The sequence below is a fragment of the Thalassophryne amazonica genome, chromosome 2 (assembly GCF_902500255.1).
Source record: "Thalassophryne amazonica chromosome 2, fThaAma1.1, whole genome shotgun sequence".
NCBI classification, from domain to species: domain Eukaryota; kingdom Metazoa; phylum Chordata; class Actinopteri; order Batrachoidiformes; family Batrachoididae; genus Thalassophryne; species Thalassophryne amazonica.
Genome location: NC_047104.1, coordinates 45,720,941 through 45,740,839, shown reverse-complemented (window position 1 = coordinate 45,740,839; position 19,899 = coordinate 45,720,941). Strand labels below are relative to the sequence as shown.

Below are 19,899 nucleotides of genomic sequence, written 5' to 3'. Positions count from 1 at the left end.
CAAGTGCTTGCTCACAGGGGGTCGTTTTGACCGTTGGGGTTTTTACGTAATTATTGTATGGCCTTGCCTTACAATATAAAGCGCCTTGGGGCAACTGTTTGTTGTGATTTGGCGCTATATAAATATAAATAAATAAATAAAAATAAATTATCCTCATGCATTTATTTCTTTATATTACCGTTGCTGCCAGTGCTTGTTAATGCCTGTTTTGTTTTATGTTGTCATGTTGTCTTTGTCTTCTAATAAAGAAAATTAAAAAAAACAAAAACAAAAAACATACATTGTGATTTCCGGATTTTTTTTTTTTTTTTTTTTTTTTTTTTAGATTATGTCTCTCACAGTGGACATGCACCTAAGATGAGAATTTCAGATCCCTCCATGATCTCTAAGTGGGAGAACTTGCAAAATCGCAGGGTGTTCAAATACTTATTTTCCTCACTGTACAAACCAAATTATCAAAATAAACCTTCAAATAAATACTTAAAAAGTAAACATCCAGGAGTCACCAGGTAAGTTTGAGATGTTTACTGTGAAACTACAATATATAAATAAAACTAAATGGAAAAAATATTACAATTTGTAATGCATTTGACTCTTTTACGTCAACAGACGCCAAGTCATTAATTATTATATTGAACACAAATGTGCTGACAGGCGACAGCTTAATGCTAGCTTTAACATTGAAAAATGCCATAGACATGCTAACGCATTAGTATCGCTCCCGTTTTTAAGTTAATATGTATATGTTGCAGTCATGAATGAGCGAAGCTCTTCAGCATCTCACCATGTCATTTAGGTCCTGCACATGTTTTTTTTTTTTTTTTTTTGAGTAAATGCCTCAGGGGAGCATTAGCATTGCTAAAAACTTTCAGCTTCTGGGGGGCTCTACCCCACAGACCCCCCTAATTACAGCTCTCTTAACCCCTACCACTTTAAGCATTTTTTTAAATGTAGATGTAAATAAATTTTCAACGTTTTCAGCTAGTTGACTGTAGGGCTGTACAATATGGTCAAATCATCATATCTCAATATTGTCATATCAATCTGATATACGATATGACTATGATTTCACACAAACTGTGGCAACAGTGAAAATTAAACATTCTTAAACAAAACAGTAATAATACTGCACTCATTTTGCACTCATCATAAGGTTAGGATACTGTGCCCCCCACAAGTATTAGAACACTTGGTATTTCACACATTTTAATTTGTTTATGCCATTTCAAATACAAGAAATACAAAAAATATAAAGAATAAAAATTTCTAAAATTATATTTAAACTCAACTGAAAACAAATCTCTAAAACTTGATAATACCTGTAAATAATAATAATCAGTTTTATTGTGTTTTCTTCAGACAAGTCAGGGGATGGAAACATGAACATTTCCAAGTCACTGAATATGTCTTGGACTTTATTTACATCAATTATGAAGAAATACAAAGTTTCTTTCACCAAAACATCAAATCTAGGCTTTCATCTCAAATGTACTTTCTGGCAAATTGGAGCCAAAATATTTTAAGATGATTTTAAGAAAATCCTCCTCTACACCACTTCATCAGGAAGGTGGATTATATATTTTTAATTAATTTATATCAAGTTGTAGAGATTTGCTTTCAGTTTGAGTTTAAGGAAGATAACTTTAGATGTATTTATTTATTTGTATTTGTATTTGAAATGGCATAAACAAATTAAAATGTGCGAAATGCTAAGTGTTTCAGTACTTTTGAGTACAGTTGAGAAACACTCTGTGGCATGTGTGTGTCCTTAGACAGCTCTTTGGTCTTGGCTATGGTGGACAGGTTGTTCAAACAGGTGCAATTAATACAGGTAAAGAGTGCAGAATAAGAGGGCTTCTTAAAGAAAAATTAACAGGTCTATGTGAGCCAGAATTCTTGCTGGTTGGTAGGTGTTCAAATACTTATTTGCAGCAGTAACATACAAATAAATTATTTAAAAAAATTATACATTGTGATTTCTGGATTTTTTTTTTTTTTTTTTTTTTAAGATTATGTCTCTCACAGTGGACATGCACCTAAGATGAAAATTTCAGATCCCTCCATGATCTCTAAGTGGGAGAACTTGCAAAATCGCAGGGTGTTCAAATACTTATTTTCCTCACTGTAAATGTCTCTATGGAATATGGCTGTTTTATCTCTGAGGGGAGATCAGTCCACAAAACAGCACATAATAAGTGTTAATTCCGTCAGAGGAGATGACAAGAAATCTTCGTCAATGACCATTTTTTTTTAATGACAAAGACGAGCCAAAGACGACACTATGTCAGTGTTCTAAAACACTGATGAAGACGAAATTAACATATATTATTTTTCATGAAAAAGATGAGACTAAAATGTTTTGCATGAAATAAAAACTGAAATAAAATCTCTCTCCATTTTTATCTACAAGCTCTTATGCAGAGTTTGTGCTGAGGGTGTCCTAATGCAAAATCATTAAGGCTGAATGCAATATGTAAAATGTATCGTGGGCACATTTGAGACTACATGGGATGTCTGTACATTCAAAATGTTCAAAAATTGTTTTTTAAAATACTGTTGTCTGTTTTGTTCGATTCTCCTTGCTGCTATCAGCTTCTCTGTCTCCTGTCTGCAGGATGGTGGGCTGCTGGTCATCCTGCTGTGTGTGTTTGAACATAGATCTGTAAAGGCCACTAAAGCAGACACCAGCCTCCACAAAGTTAACTTAGAGTTTTCTTACAAACTAAGAACCTTAAAGCCAAAATGCTTGTTTAATGACTGTACGTTTAAGAAGACAACTGCACTAATTACATTACATGTTACACAACTGGTTAAATAAATAAATAAATGTGCTGCAGAGTAAATCCATCCGATGCCAATGAAAACATTTAACAAAAAAAGTCTTGATAGTAACACTCTGTTTAACACAGCAGCAAACACTACATCCATCCAACATCAATTAGTTTTTAACATTATTTATGACTACTTATGGTGTGCTGACTTTTACAGTCAAAGATTATTGTTAACAATAATAAAAGATTATTGTTAACAAAAATGTTGCCCCACTCCTCCCAGGTCATTTGGGCTGATTTCCACCAAACCTTATGTGTGGATGACAGTCAACCCCAGAATTGCCCTTAAAGGGTTTGGTTTTGCACAAGGCATGGTCACTGGAGTGTTAGGATTTTCATTCCAGTGTCCACCAAACGTGTTGCACAAATGGAGAATTGCCCAGGCGAGGTCAAATTTACCAAAGGTACAATCACTGGGTTCAATGTCATGTCTACCTGTCTGTCTGTTCCCTTACAAGTCATTCCATATGAACGCAAGGCATTAAAAAAAAATATCCCCAGTTGTATGGTCTCAGAATAGCTTCATTTTCACACATTTTGTAGATTATGGGTCCAATTTGAAAAATCCAAAATATTAGGCTCATACTCCAGATGTTTCCTCCCAGAAGGGTCCAAAAAAGGGTGTGTGACACTTTTTTGGCACTGAAACTCATTTTATTACCATATCTCTAAAAATATAACAGATAATAATGCCTTGAACCCCCACCCCAAAGTTTTTTTTAATCTGTACCTATTGTCCATTTTAAATCAAAGAGAAGTTTTCTTTCATTAGATGCTGATATATCGACAGGTGCTGGCCATATAATTAGATCATCATGAAAAAGTTGATTTATTTCAGTAATTCCATTCAATAAGTGAAACTTGTATCATGTATACATTCATTCCACACAGACAGATATTACCAGTGTTTATTTATTTTATTTTTTATGATTATAACTGACAACTAATGAAAACTCAGTATCTCAGAAAATTAGAATATTGTGAAAAGGTTCAATATTGAAGACACCTGGTGGGACACTAATCAGCTAATTAACTCAAAACACCTGCAAAGGCCTTTAAATGGTCTCAGTCTAGTTCTGTAGGCTACACAATCATGGGGAAGACTGCTGACTTGACGTCTTGCCTAAAGACAAAAAGGACTGGACTGCTACTGAGTGGTCCAAATTTATGTTCTCTGATGAAAGTAAATTTTACATTTCCTTTGGAAATCAAGGTTCCAGAGTCTGGAGGAAGAGAGGAGAGGCACAGAATCCACGTTGCTTGAGGTCCAGTGTAAAGTTCAAGGTCAACGCAACCGTCTACCAAGAAGTTGTAAAGCACTTCATGCTTCCTATTGCTGACCAACTTTATGGAGATGCAGATTTCATTTTCCAACAGGACTTGGCACCTGCACACAGTGCCAAAGCTACCATGCCAGACCCAACAATGCAGAACAGCTCAAGGCCACTATCAGAGCAACCTGGGCTCTCATACCACCTGAGCAGTGCCACAGACTGATCGACTCCATGCCACGCCACATTGCTGCAGTAATTCAGGCAAAAGGAGCCCCAACTATGTATTGAGTGTTGTACATGCTCATAATTTTCATGTTCATACTTTTCAGTTGGCCAACATTTCTAAAAATCCTTTTTTTGTATTGGTCTTAATTAATATTCTCATTTTCTGAGATACTGAATTTGGGATTTTCATTATTTGTCAGTTATATTCATCAAAATTAAAAGAAATAAACACTTGAAATATATCAGTCTGTGTGTAATGAATGAATATAATATACAAGTTTCACTTTTTGAATGGAATTACTGAAATAAATCAACTTTTTCATGATATTCTAATCATATGACCAGCACCTGTATGTATGTGCAAGATTGCGTGCCAGTGCGGGATCAAATGGAAGTAAGTGTCAATTTTTTATCCATTTTATTCTTTTACTTTTGCTTTTAATTATGTATTTGAAATTTTTTATTCATTTTTAATTATTTATTATGTTGTACTGTTTCGTGTAAGGCGCCTTGAGATGGGTTTTGCTGTGATTTGGTGCATTATAAGCTAATTAAATTAAATTAATTAAATTAAGGTGCCTTAACTCCTACTCCTCCCAGGTCCTTCAGCTAATTTCCAGCAAACTTGACATGCGGATGACAGTTAACTTCAGAACTGCCCTTAAAGTGTAGGTGACACGTTATGCCATGTTTTATTGAATATTTGAGACTAAAAATAACAGTTTGAAATTCATCCTTTCCTGGTGCACATTTAGTGAAGAGATAAATATTCAGATTTTGAACCGTGCGCCACTAGAAACCAGGAACTTCCAGCCCAGTCACAACATTGGAAAAGAAGGAGGAAGTGACATCAGCACAAGAACCATTGTCTTAATAGCCCCATTAATTTATGGATTTTTATAGGCTACTGACAGCCCCGTTTCCACGGAGTCGTACGGGTCAGAGCTGCACCATGTTTTCTGTGTGAGAACGGTTCATTCTCACCGACAGAATCCTTTTGATTGGCAGGTGGAAACACTTTATTGGCGAGCGCGCACTTGCACGGTGTCCGCGGCTTCGCCACTCAACACGGAGGCAAAAGTGAGTATTTTCTGATTTTTTTGTTTTATTGTTAGGTGGATCATGGCATAGTTTCATTGCGTGAAACGTTAGGAGCAGATGAAGAACTCTGGGAGTCTTAACTTGGAGCACAAAGCGGCTAATTAAGAGCAGAGACTCGATCCATGAGCCGCAAAAACGGATTACAGCTGGGCTGTAACCTGGCACCAAACCCGCGTGTGGAAAATGGACTTTTCTTCAGCCAAGACAGAAGGAATTAAATTATTTTCAGATGTTTTCAGATGATCTCACTGAAACGGACAGGTAAGACTATATAATTGACTCCTTCTGTGAATGGTTTTAATATTTAATAATAATGTGTTACGCTACTAACGTACAGTGCATTAACTGTATTCAAAAAGGAAACAATCCATCCATCCATTTTCTTCTGCTTTATCCGGAGTCGGGTCGCGGGGGCAGCAGCTCAAGCAAAGCTGCCCAGACTTCCCGATCCACACACACCTCACCCAGCTCCTCCGGGGGAACCCCAAGGCGTTCCCAAGCCAGCCGAGAGATTTAGTCCCTCCAGCATGTCCTGGGTCTTCCACCGGGGCCTCCTCCCAATGGGACCTGCCCGGAACACCTCTCTAGCGAGGTGCCCAGGGGGCATCCGGAAAAGATGCCCGAGCCACCTCAAATGACTACTTTCGACGTGGAGGAGCAGCGGCTCGACTCCGAGCTCCTCCCGAGTGACCGAGCTCCTCACCCCATCTCTAAGGGAGCGCCCAGCCACCCTGCGGAGGAAACTCATTTCGGCCGCTTGTACTCGCGATCTTGTTCTTTCGGTCATGAGCCAAATCTCATGACCATAGGTGAGGATCAGAACGTAGATCGATCGGTAAATTGAGAGCTTTGCTCCCCTACTCAGCTCTCTCTTCACTACGACGGTCCGATACAGCGACCGCATCACTGCCGATGCTGCACCAATCCATCTATCGATCTCACGCTCCATCCGTCCCTCACAAACCGCCCCAGTGGACGCTGAAGGTCCTGATTTGACGAAGCCAACAGAACCACATTGTCCGCAAACAGCAGAGACGAGATTCTGTGGTTCCCAAACCAGACCCCCTCTACAACCTGGCTGCGCCTAGAAATTCTGTCCATAAAAATAATGAACAGAACCGGTGACAAAGGGCAGCCCTGGTGGAGGCCAACGTGCACTGGAAACAGGTTTGACTTACTACTGGCAATGCGAACCAAGCTCCTGCTGCGGCTGTACAGGGACTGGATAGCCCTTAGCAAAGGACCCTGGACCCCGTACTCCCGGAGCACCCCCCCACAGGGTGCCCCGAGGGACACGGTCGAACGCCTTCTCCAGATCCACAAAACACATGTGGACTGGTTGGGCAAACTCCCATGAACCCTCGAGCACCCGATGGAGCGTGTAGAGCTGGTCCAGTGTGCCGCGACCAGGACGAAAACCACACTGCTCCTCCTGAATCCGAGGTTTGACCATCGGTCGAATTCTCCTCTCCAGTAGTCTGGAATAGACCTTACCGGGGAGGCTGAGGAGTGTGATCCCCCTATAGTTGGAACTATGGACACCCTTGTGCTTGAACATGGTGTTTGTGATGGACAAACTGTGACTAGCACAGAAGTCCAAAAAGGAAACAGTATTTATTTTAAAAATAACTGATATTTTCAGGCCATCGTGTCATTTTTCAGATTTGAAATGTATGTACCTTTTTCTAAGGAAAAAATAAATAAATAAAAAAATAAATAAAAAAATCCACACTTCATCATCACATTTTTCTGATGTCAAGGATAGTAAACAAAGTTTAAAATAAATAAATAAATTATTAGTCGATTATGACCACAGAGCTGGGGAAAAAAGTTTATCATCTGCTGCATGCCAAAATTGCCTGCATTATTTATTTATTTTATAATCACTATTCCATGTTCTGAACTCTGCCAATATCGTCACTGTTGTCAGACTGAAGGCTTTCCTCCAAGGATTCGTCTCCCTGACTGTCGTCTAAATAAGGCTCAAAACCATAAGGCTGTGTCCTCCACAGCTGCTTCATAAAAACCTTCAGACTGGACTTAAAAAAAAAAGAAAAAAAAAAAAAAGCTCCATACTAGAAAAAAAAAACCAAAAAAAAAAAAAAAAAAACTGTCCACAAACAGACAAACAGCTTGACTTCCGCCGTGTTTACAATTGATTTGGGCTTGAATCAGCAGGTCCCGTTGTGGTGATGATGTAGCAACAATATTGCTGCGGCTGAGGGCTGAAACTGAACGCAGGCTTCAGACAGCTGTTGTTTATCATTCACCTGCGCACTTATCATTGACTTTTATTGTTGAGGATTTTTTAAATTATCAACATTTCATAATTTTTAGTGATTATTTGTGCACATTTTTTGGTGTCACCTACACTTTAAACTGTGTCTGCATTTTTCTATTTTGTTTTGATTTGTAAAGGACAAAGGACAAATGTCAGACTGCTGTAGACTTTATCCCCACAGGTTGTATTACCTAATTAGCTTCAATTTGAAGTCAGTGCATGGAGCAGAGACTAGCAATGACACCTGCTCGCTGTGCCGGGTGTAATACTCGGCCTGAGAACTGCCTCCTGGATAAAAATGTGCTTTTCTGGACGAGATCCTGACCCGTTAAGATGACGTCCTCAGGCGACACACTTGTGCTTCTGTCCTCGCCGTCTTTCTGCTGAGCTGCTGCCAATGCTGTGAGCTGAGCTGACTGTTTGATCAGTGACACCCGGTAAAAATAATTTCTCCAGAAAACCTCCTCCTTCACTCTGCCAAACACACATACACACAAACATAAACATGATTACTTGAATGACTTGTTCAGCACCACATTTCTGATAGAGGCAGTGCCACAGGTACTGTTCAGACTTCATGTACGAAGGGCAAGTGAGAGGTTTTGAGCCTGACCCAGAAAAAGCAGGGCGTGGGTCTCCATCTATTCCATTCTGAGAAACCAACATTTCTCAACAATGTGTGAAGTTTTTACTCACTGGGTGCAATGTGGAGAAGTGTTGGTTTCTCAGAATGCAAAAGATGAAGAACCATCCCCTACTTTTTCTGGGTCAAGCTCAAAACTTCTCAGTTGCTCCTCATATATGTTCTGTGCAATATGTGAAGATGGCCAAACTTGGAAGACACTGCACTGCAGAAACTGACTGCCACTTTTGCAAGGGTGCTGAATGATTCCAGTTTGGGAAACATGCTCTAAACCAGTTTCAGCTGCCTAGCAACCTTGCAATTGAGTTTCTCTTAAATGGCTTAGTATTTTTTTTTGCTTGTTTGTTTTTTGTAAAATGCAGAAAAAGTCTGGAAATTTTAACAATACTTCTACATATGGACAACGACTGTGTACACGTCTGGAAGTTTTGCACAGTAGCAAAACTGACATGGTTCAGGCCCAAATCCTGAATTTTCCACCTTATTGTATGGAACATAAGTATTATTTGGAACCATAAGCAAAATACTGCACTCTAATTCTGAGAATTTCCCATTTTCCACTCACAGAAGGTGTTCATTTTTTAAATAGATAATATTATTATTATTATTAATTACTATTGTTGTATTTTTAGATAGGGATAATAAAATAAAATAAATGTTTCAACTGAAAAGATATTTTTAGACATCAATACCACCAAAAATACTCCCAAAGCTCTGAATTTGTATGATGACAAAGCCAGAGAGGCACCCATTGAATCCAAATTATTAAAAGAATCCAGCATATAGCAGTTTATTTAATTACCAGCCCTTGTGCACAATTATCAATAAACAGACAAAATGAAAGCTCTTGTCTAACAGTACTAATTAAAACTTCAACAACCCAATATTGTGCTCACACGTCATTATAGTGTCTTTCTAGACCTAAGCAGTTAGTAAACAGGATGGAAATACTCAGTGGAGGGAAAGAGGTTATCCACTATTAACTTTACCATAAAAATTTTATAAAGCTAACCTAAACAGTGAAGATGAGCAGATAATGATTTCACACACAGCTCTGGCCTGAGCTGGTTCTTGTATAGCACTACTTTATATTAATACAATAACATGCTTTTGGAGGGCGGTATGCATTTTCTGAGTCCCTCTGTCCATGCCCAGTTGCCCAAAATAACCAATATTCGCCCAAGTTAGACGAGGGCGAATATCTGTCATTGCGGACAATGGGCATTGGGCATGGATGGAGAAAATGCACACCGCACGACAACTGCATGTTATTTGCATTATTATCACTTACTGAGATACACAATATGTGGAATCACATTAACAATATTTAATGTTATTTCAAAAAGCACAACACCCAGCAAACATGTACATAAAAAGTTGGCTCACTTTAACTTTTGTCGTGCTGGCTGGTACCGCGCTGCTCTCAAAATTCGGCGGGGTGTCCTCATGAAGCTGGCTGCTGTTCGTTGTTGTACCATGATAAAATCATCCGGAATATCCATATTGGGACCAAAACACACTTCTCGCCTTTTCATGTTATCATCTGGGGACAGTTCTTGGGTTGCGCATGCTATGACATCACTTTATGCACAGCGGGCGGATATTTGCTCATTTTGAAATGGATGCCTGCAACATGTTTCAAAAAAGCTGGGACAGTGGTATGTTTACCACTGTGTTACATCACCTTTCCTTCTAACAACACTCAATAAGGATTTGGGAACAGAGGACACTAATTGTTGAAGCTTTGTAGGTGGAATTCTTTCCCATTTTTGCTTGATGTACGACTTCAGTTGTTCAACAGTTTGCGGTCTCCGTTGTCGTATTTTGCACTTCATATTTTCAATTGGGGACAGGTCTGGACGGCAGGCAGGCCAGTCTAGTACCTGCACTCTTTTACTACGAAGCCACGCTGTTGTAACACGTGCAGAATGTGGCTTGGCATTGTCTTCCTGAAATAAGCAGGGACGTCCCTGAAAAAGATGTTGCTTGGATGGCAGCATGTGTTGCTCCAAAACCTGGATGCACCTTTCAGCATTGATGGTGATATCATAGATGTGTAAGTTGTCCATGCCATGGGCACTAACACACCCCCATACCATCACAGATGCTGGGTTTTGAGCTTTGCGCTGGTAACAATCTGGATGGTCTTTTTCCTCTTTTGTCTGGAGGACAAGACGTCCATGATTTCCAAAAACAATTTGAAATGTGGACTCATCAGACCGCAGCACACTTTTCCACTTTGTCTGTCCATTTCAAATGAACTCAGATGTAGATGTAGCGACAAACTGTGTTAACTGACAATAGTTTCTGAAGTGTTCCTGAGCCCACGCGATAAGCTCCTTTACACAATGATGTCAGTTTTTAATGGAGTGTCGCCTGAGGGATCGAAGGTCACGGGCATTCGATGTTGGCTTTCGGCATTGCCACTTATGTGTAGAAAGTTCTCCACATTCTTTGAATCTTCTGATTATATTATGGACTGTAGATGGTGGAATCAATAAATTCCTTGCAATTGAATGTTGAGAAACATTGTTCTTAAACTGGTGGACTATTTTTTTCACGCAGTTGTTCACAAAGTGGTGATCCTCGCCCCATCTTTGCTTGTGAACAGCTGAGCCTTTTGGGGATGCTCCTTTTATACCCAGTCATGACACTCACAATTGGTGTCCTCAGTTCCCAAACACTTATGAGTGAGTGTTGTTGAGTGTTGTTAGAAGTAAAGGTGATGTAACACGGTGGTAACAGCATGGCTTCATAGTAGAAGTGTGTGGGTACTAGACTGGCCTGCCTGCAGTCTAGACCTGTTGCCCATTGAAAATGTGTGGCGCATTATGAAGCGCAAAATACGACAACGGAGACCCCGGACTGTTGAACAACTGAAGTCGTACAACAAGCAAGAATGGGAAAGAATTTCACCTACAAAGTTTCATCAATTAGTGTTCTCAGTTCCCAAATGCTTATTGGGTGTTGTTAGAAGGAAAGGTGATGTAACACAGTGGTAAATATACCACTGTCCCAGCTTTTTTGAAACATGTTGCAGGCATCCATTTCAAAATAAACAAATATTTACACAAAACAAAAAAGTCTGAGTTTGAACATTAAAAATCTTGTCTTTTGTGGTGTATTCAATTGAATATAGGTTGAAGAGGATTTGCAAATCATTGTATTCTGTTTTTATTTACATTTCACACAACATCCCAACTTCATTGGAACTGGGGTTGTAAATGAGAAATGATCACACCTTGAAATTAGGAATCTATAATCACTGCCATTTTCTCTAATCACAGCCAATCATTTATAAATTTAAAAAAAAAAGAAAAAAGAACAACAACACAGCTGTAGTTTATGGTGGCTGGTTTTAATGTTGCCTGTTGGGTGCTAAAATACCTCCTCATAATTTGACATGGAGAGAAGCAAACTGTGGAAGACGAGTGTTTGGATAGTGTGACTTGGGCAACTAACTGTTTGGGGACGAGGTCGAAGCGCATGCGGTTGAGCAGCAGGTCTTCTTCCAGCATCACTGCAGCCAGAGGATACATCTGCTCCATGTCGAAATGGAACTGAACACCAGCTGGAGGGTCACGCAAGAAGTTTCTCTTGTCCTACAATTGGAACAAAATTCAGCCACACAGGTAATGACAGATTTTTCCCAAACATTTTTTTTATCTGTCTAAACCAGCAGTCTCAAAGTGGTTCCATGAGAGGCCACACGATGCAGGTTTTCACTTTCACTGCATCTTTTTATTTATTTATGGATCCAGATGGACACCGCTGGCCAATGATTGTCAATAAAATCAAAAATGTTTTGACTAACAGCATGATGCCAACAGATCATGAATACTTACAGCAGACAAAGCAAGGATCTGTTGCTGGATCGTCTCTTCCTCATTGTAACCGACCCAGGGAGGGACCGCTGCATCTGCACACAAACACAGGCACAGATTCACCGTCTGGTGCTTTAAAAATTTATGATGCAACCATGTATCAAAAATGGACCTGAAGACATGATCTGGAAGCTATATAAATTAAACACTGCTCTCTAAATATGCTGATGCTAATGTAAGATGTAGCCCTCAGCTGTACAAATTGTACTTGATGTAGAGATGACAGTGACTGTATCTAGTCATTAGTGACACAAATATACAGACATCCATCAGAAGGAAAACTGAAGTCTTAAAAAAAAAACAAAAACAAAAAAAACAACAACAACAACAAAAAACTAAAATCTTTCTCAGTTTCCACAGGGGGATGGGACAAAATGTGTGTTAAGTTGCTCTAATTCATGTTCAGGTTCTCCAGTTTTATGTGAACTCCAAAAGGCCTGATGTGCTTTAAGTCTGATCTCATAAAATTCTAAGAGCGTATTGTAAAAGGAAAATAATAACACCGTAATCGGGGTTCACAGTGATAAAGTGCGCTCCATTTCTGTGAAGCTAAACACTGAGCGTTGGTCGACAGTGTTGGAAACACTACAATAAAAACATGCGTCCATTTGATTTTGTCCAGCAGCTCTTCAATTTGGGATTTTTGAACGCTGTTGTATTTTTTATTATTATTAGAGTTTCTTTTGTGTAGTGTGCTGATTCATGGAAAGTCCTATATACATAGTTATCATTAATATGTATATGTCGCAGACATGAACAAGCGAAGCTCTTCAGCATCTCACCATGTCAGTGAAGTCCTTCAGACTGTTTTTTTGAGCAAATGCTTCAGGGGAGCATTAGCATGGCTAAAACCTTTCAGCTAATTCTAAAATTATCTTCCTCAGACTCAAACTGAAAGCAAATCTCTAAAACTTGATAATATTTGTAAATAATAATCAGTTTTATTGCCAGTTTTCTTCAGACAAGTCAGGGGATGGGAACATGAACATTTCCAAGTCACTGAATATGTCTTGGACTTTATTTACAACAATTATGAAGAAATACAAAAATTTCTTTCACCAAAACATCAAACCCTAGGCTTGCATCTCAGATGTACTTTTTCACAAATTGTAGAAGTATCAGGTCTTCTTTTTAAGAAAATCCTCCTCTACACCACTTCATCAGGAAGCTGGATTTCCATCCATTCATCCATTTTCTTCCTCTTTATCCGGAGTCGGGTCGCGGGGGCAGCAGCTCAAGCAAAGCCGCCCAGACCTCCCGAACCACACACACCTTCCCCAGCTCCTGCGGGGGAACCCCAAAGCGTTCCCAAGCCAGCCGAGAGACGTAGTCCCTCCAGCATGTCCTAGGTCTTCCCCGGGGCCTCCTCCCGATGGGATGTGCCCGGAACACATCTCCAGCGAGGTGTCCAGGGAGCATCCGGAAAAGATGCCCGAGCCACCTCAACTGGCTCCTTTCGATGTGGAGGAGCAGCGGCTCGACTCCGAGCTCCTCCCGAGTGACCGAGCTCCTCACCCTATCTCTAAGGGAGCGCACAGCCACCCTACGGAGGAAACTCATCTCGGCCGCTTGTACTCGCGATCTCGTTCTTTCGGTCATGAGCCAAATCTCATGACCATAGGTTTGGATCAGAACGTAGATCGATCAGTAAATCGAGAGCTTTGCCCCCCTACTCATCTCTCTCTTCACCACGACGGTCCGATACAGCAACCGCATCACTGCAGATGCTGCACCGATCCATCTGTTGATCTCACGCTCCATCTGTCTCTCACTCGAGAACAAGACCCCGATTTGCTTTCAGTTTAGGTTTAAAGAAGATAACTTTAGATTTAGATTTTATCTAAAGTTGTGTAACTGGTGTGTCAAAATTAAGAGGTTATTTAATCAACAGCTGCCTGCTTGTTTAAAAATCACTGGAAAAATACGTATATATAAGGCAACCTGAATTATAGGAGAAATGTCGCTTTTAACAACCTGGACCTCATTTCTTTATTTCTTCATATCCTTTAACACCTTTCAAAGATAATTTGGTACATGACTATTAATAGTAGTAACATTGTAACAATGCCTTCAATTTTTTCCTCACCAGACTTTTTTGCCTTCTTTTCTTGAACAAACTTCTCTTGCTCCTTTTGGAAGTCACCGATGAATGTCTGCAAATACACAAATGTAATGCATAGAAACAAGTGAAACCAAGCAGAAGTATTCCTCACTCAGTGAAATCTTGTGTACCATAATTAGTTGCTCAAGACAACAAAGAAGAAAATCTCAATAATTTTCCATTAATACCTCTGAGATGACTACATAACAACAGCCTGCCAGCAGTGTCAAACAAGCCATGATGGCAACATGCCTTGTCTATGATGCCATCGATGTTTCCCTCTTTCACGCTTTGCTTGATGGACTGAGCTGTCTCAACCACGGATTCAGAGATCTTCTTAGTAGCACTGGAGGCAAAACTGAAGATGTAGCCTTCAAACAGAAGAGATTACACAAATACATCATCACATTCTGGAAGGGAAGCAACTGATTAATGCAGCAAAGCAGCAGCGCAACACCCAGAGGCCAGAAAAATAGACACCCCTGATAATTTTTAAAAACTCCAACACAGAATCTGGTGTTCCCTGCATGAATGTCATTGAGTTTGTTCCACTGTATGAAGGTGAAAGAACAGCTCAGCATTCCAACATGGACCAGCGGTGGGCAACAGTGTGCCATGAAGGGTCAAGACGGTGCAGGTTTTCCTTGAAACTGATCACCTCAGCAGGTGGTTTTCAACAACCACCCGTCTTCAACTTAAAAGTCCCGGGACCTCATTTATGAACTGTTCGTACACACAGATTTGTGCTTAAACTGTGTACGAGTGAACATTTCAAAGCATGGAATTTATCAACTTGGGCATGGATTATGTTAAATATACACACGTCTGTGCGTATGTACAACATCTAGTGGTAGAATAGGGAAACTGCAAAAGCATGCAACTTTATTGTCAACCCTTCTTCATTTCCTCAAATTTCCATATTTTCTGGAGTATAAGTCACACCTTTTTTCTGTATTATCAGCTTTTTGTGCATTGTTGTAGTGTACTTTTTATTATTGGCATTCATTCTTTCATAGGGCAGCATGGTGGCGTAGTGGTTAGCACTGTTGCCTCACAGCAAGAAGGCTGTGGGATTGCTTCACACGTGTGGCCTTTCTGTGTGAGGTTTCATGTTCCTCTCATGTTTGGTGAGTTACTTCCGGGTGCTCCAGCTTCCTTGGACATCCAAAGACACACAGGTTAAGTGGATTGGAATCTTTAAATTGACAGTAGGTGTGGTTGTGTCTGTTTATATGTGGCCCTGTGACAGACTGGCGTCCAGTCCGAGGTGTGCTCTGCCTCATACTCTGTGACTAGTGGGATAGACTCCAGCCCCCTGTGATCCTTAAGTGAAGTAAGAAAGTACAGAAAATTGATGGATTCCTGTTGAAGTCCCAAATAGTCATTATAATTATTATTAATAATCACAAATGTGCATTTTTTTAGGATACAAGTTGGACTGGAGTATAAGTCACAGTACCTCCCAAATTAGTAAAAAAAAATGTGACTGATACTCCAGAAAATATGGTAATAAGTGCACAATTATTAATTATGTCAAATTAGAAACCTCAATCATGGATGCTTAGGAGAAAAAAAAAAAGACAGCAATGTGATTCATCTATAATATTCAAGACAGCAAAAGTTACCCCGAACGCCCTAGACGTTTGGAAAACTAAGGGAAGGGGGATCACTCCCCCAAGAAATTTTGAGAATATAAGTGCCCTGTGGTGCATTCTTTGGACTAAATTTGGACCTGAAACAGCTGTTAAATTTCTTTTGTGAGCTCATGCAGTATGGCACAACATGTGGCTTTTGAATGAATTGTTGTGCATCCTGTAGGAGCATGTACAGAATATAACAACACAACGGTTTACAAATATCATTAAATCTTTATGAAAACTTTATTTAGTTTGTTTTTGATTGGGCTCAAAGACTAGGCAATTAAAAATCATAACTCTCAACTAACATGTTATAAATAACTTCATAACTGCTTTCAGACTAGGTAAAGAGATATCATATCATAATATCATACCATAATACTGAAGCCACTCGATTACTATTATTCATTCAACAACGCACAACAATAAAATGTTAAATTTGTTTAAATTATCCATTTCAGTCTGAGCCCAAAATATGGTAAAATATCAATAACACACCTTATAGTAAAAAAAGCCACATATTCTTGTGTAAATTCCTGTAAATCCACTCAAAGCCACAGTGTCTTTTTCCCATGAAAAAAGTCTACATTAATAAAAACTCATTTACATTCTTGTGTAAATTCATGTGAAACCATTCAAAGCCAGTTTTTTTTCCCAGTGAAAGAAAGTCTAGATTAATGAAAAAAGTCACATAATCTTGTCTAAAATCCTGTTTATTTTCCAGAGAGAGAAAAATTCTTCCTGTGTTTCCCGAGGGCACAGTTCACTTTTCCCATTTCTTTTATCTTTCAGGTGTTTTGATGAAACCAGTGACAATTCCACAGATTCTTGTCCGTATCAGACTTTTTCAAACAGTCTTTCTTGCCATCTTCTCTCCGTCTGATGTCGATCTGTGACAGAGACATGCTGCACAAGTCTTCTTTTAAAAACTTTAGAGGTCTAAAGGTTCACGATGTCCACATGCTACATTTAGCTTAGGCTTCGCACAGGAGTCACACAGCATCGCCGCACCCACCAACCAGTCTTGCTTTATGACAACGGTCGCAACAGCCAGGCTTTTTTTGCTTCGAAACTCCATGGACACACAAATCAATGTCCACGGACCGCCGCAGTCTTGCACGATGTCGTAAAAAAAAAAAAAGAACACTTTGCGATAGACATTTTAAAAAGTCAGTGATGATCACAATTACAGAGTAAAACACTAACACGCCCCCTCCTCCCCATGATGAAATCCGCGGAATTTCGCGGATCTCCAGAGTTTTCACAGCTCTGCATTTCTTTCAGATGGCAAGAATTTACAAAGAGATGGACAACTGCCCAAAGACGGCGAAAAAGCATCCCTGCTCAATAGCCTCAATAGTGACAAAACCTACAAAAGATTACTCTGGGAATTAAACAACAGCTTTTGACCATAAACTAGCACCGCAATCACCACCTGCTAATGCAATGCATAAAGAAATAACTTATCTCATGCAAATAGGCAGGGGTGGTGGCCAAGTGGTTTATGCGCTTGGTTTCAGTGCAGAAGGTTCCGGGTTCAAATCCCACCCCTGCCACATTTCTCCATGTAATGTGGAGTTGCGTCAGGAAGGGCATCCGGCGTAAAACTTGTGCCATTTCAACATGCAGATCCACCTTGGATTTGCTGTGGCGACCCCGAGTGCAAACAAGGGAGCAGCCGAAGGGACTTACTATGCAAATTTATATTAAATACGCCCATGTTATTTTCACTACTCAAATTTAATTTTATCTTAATAATAATGGCAGCCGGTGATGTCACTGGAACACAAAGGGTTCAGGGCAAAAAAAAAAGTAACAATAAATAATTGTCTCATTATTCTATTAAATGTAAAGATTTATGCTACCTGTTGTTGTTAGCCCACTGATGTTTCTGTTCATAAATAATTTGAATGAGTGAATTTATTTGGCACACAAACTCAACAATAACAAAAAACTGATACACAAGACAATTCCACAGTGACATGTGACCAAAAGGGGGTGAGCAGAAGCAAAGCTTATAAATGCCCATCCCTTATATACATACATACTCATTACCAACCATCAGAGCAAGCAATTTTGATGTTTAAATTCAGAAACAAAATGACCCTATAAGTGAATGGTTGGTACCCCTGATGTGCTTCAAAAATTACAGGTGGATGGGTTATCACCACCTAGTTGCACATTTGTTGTATTTATTTTTCATGTTTTTTCTTTCTCTGCCTTTACCACACACAAAAACACTTTGACCACCACCTCACAAAAGATGTTTTTCTTCACTCTCTTAGCCTTTATTCTGGTAAATGTGTGGTTAACCATGTATGGTTAATTGAAGGTGTTTCTGAATGCACATGACCATAAATGTGCAGGAGCATACGCTTGAGATCATGTGAGATTTATCAACGGCTGATACTTGATATCTGTACTTACACACATGAAATTTTCAGAATCAGAATCAGAAGAATTTTATTGCCATTGCCAATGAACAGGATTCACGGACTAGGAATTTGCTTCGATATAATGGTGCAACATTAAACAGAGAGCAATATAAAATGCTAAGATAAAATATACAATATGTGCCAAAATAAGACAAAATATAAGATAAAAAATGACATATGAAATATGAAAGGCTGTGTGCAACAGAAAAACAGAAAGAAAGAGGAACAGAAAAAAAACAGTGCAGTGGGTGGAGTGCAATTAAAACCAAAGTACATTGTCTAAATTTTGTTTATATAACAGCATTTAAAATCTCTTCTACGCACAGTTTGATGAATGAGGCCCCCGATGATGGGGACTGACATTTTTGTGACATTTGTGAGTGAGATGACTTCAGTTGCACTGGCCTGATTGACACCAAACTTGCCGCATTACGTACAGTAACCCCAAGAAGCGTTTTGGTTTTGGAGACAAAAAGTCAAAGATCAAAGTTGCTGGTGCATCCGTCAGCTGTCTCTTGGCTATTGATTGGCTGAGCACACCTGAATGAGCCAATCAGCTTGTGACAAAACAAGGAGCGATGGAAAATGTGCAGAGGAAAAAAAAGAAAAAAAAAAGGACATTGGCTTATCAAAAACGGGCCAATCAGTGCACCGAGGCGTTAGTTAGGTTATAATGCGTAGACACAAAGTAAAGACAGTTAAAGGTAAAAACAGTAGTTTGTCACCTCCTAATCCTGTCGTCAGTTCCTGGTTCTTCTGTTCAGCTTCCTCAGATGGCTGCTGTTTGTTTACATCATTTTGTGCTTCAACAACCTTTTCTTCTGTCTCCACGCGCTCCTTTTGCTTTTCCTCTGACGTATTTTTGTTCGCTGCATTTTCCAGACCCAACCACGTTCCTAATCCCTTCAACATTTTTGCGAAGATTATTTCGCTTTAGCTCAGAAAAATACAATCGACTATCTTCTTCACTTTACATAACCAGGAAATAAACAGGTCTACCGTCTGCTTCTTCTTCTGCTGTTGCTGCTGTCTTGCGTCTGCGCATCTGAACGTTCTTGTACTGCCATCTAGTGTCGTAAAAACAATGCTAGTGTGAAAGAAGGTCTTCTTCTTCTTCTTCCTTTATGGCATTTAATGGCAGCCGGCATCCTTTTTTTTTGCCGGCATCCTTATTGTTGCATTGCTGCCAATTTCTTCATCAGTCCGTAATAGCAGTACTAAATCCTCTCGATGAGTCCAGTGTCTTTCAAATATTTAAAAAGCCAACACTTCCCCCTCCCACTTGACCTGTCTAAAACACAAATGTCTTTCAGGCCAGTTCTTCTAAATTCTGAGAGACGCTCAGGAAGGGAGTACTGTTTAATTTCCCTCCTGACAATACACTTGCCCTCTGCTTTGGAAAGATTGATACTGATGTCTGTTTTCTTTTGTCACAGCTTTTTTTGCCAACCTATCCACCTTCTCATTTGTTGGGATACTTACATGTG

General features: G+C 39.6%; 1 protein-coding gene across 2 annotated transcripts in view; it reads right to left on the bottom strand.

Annotated features, from left to right (window-relative positions):
* Positions 1-19,445, bottom strand: part of syap1 (synapse associated protein 1) — a 34,220-nt gene extending 14,775 nt beyond the window's left edge. The window contains exons 1-6 of one of the 2 annotated variants that reach the window (XM_034185470.1): positions 19,138-19,445; positions 14,593-14,711; positions 14,326-14,392; positions 12,201-12,274; positions 11,818-11,957; positions 8,038-8,186 (exon numbers count right to left, since the gene is read on the bottom strand). In XM_034185470.1, the coding sequence (XP_034041361.1) occupies positions 8,038-8,186; positions 11,818-11,957; positions 12,201-12,274; positions 14,326-14,392; positions 14,593-14,711; positions 19,138-19,324 (736 nt within the window). In that variant the 5' untranslated portion in view covers positions 19,325-19,445. The remainder of the gene's footprint in view (positions 1-8,037; positions 8,187-11,817; positions 11,958-12,200; positions 12,275-14,325; positions 14,393-14,592; positions 14,712-19,137) is intronic. The other variant, XM_034185477.1, reaches the window with a different exon arrangement.
* Positions 19,446-19,899: the final 454 nt, after the last annotated feature.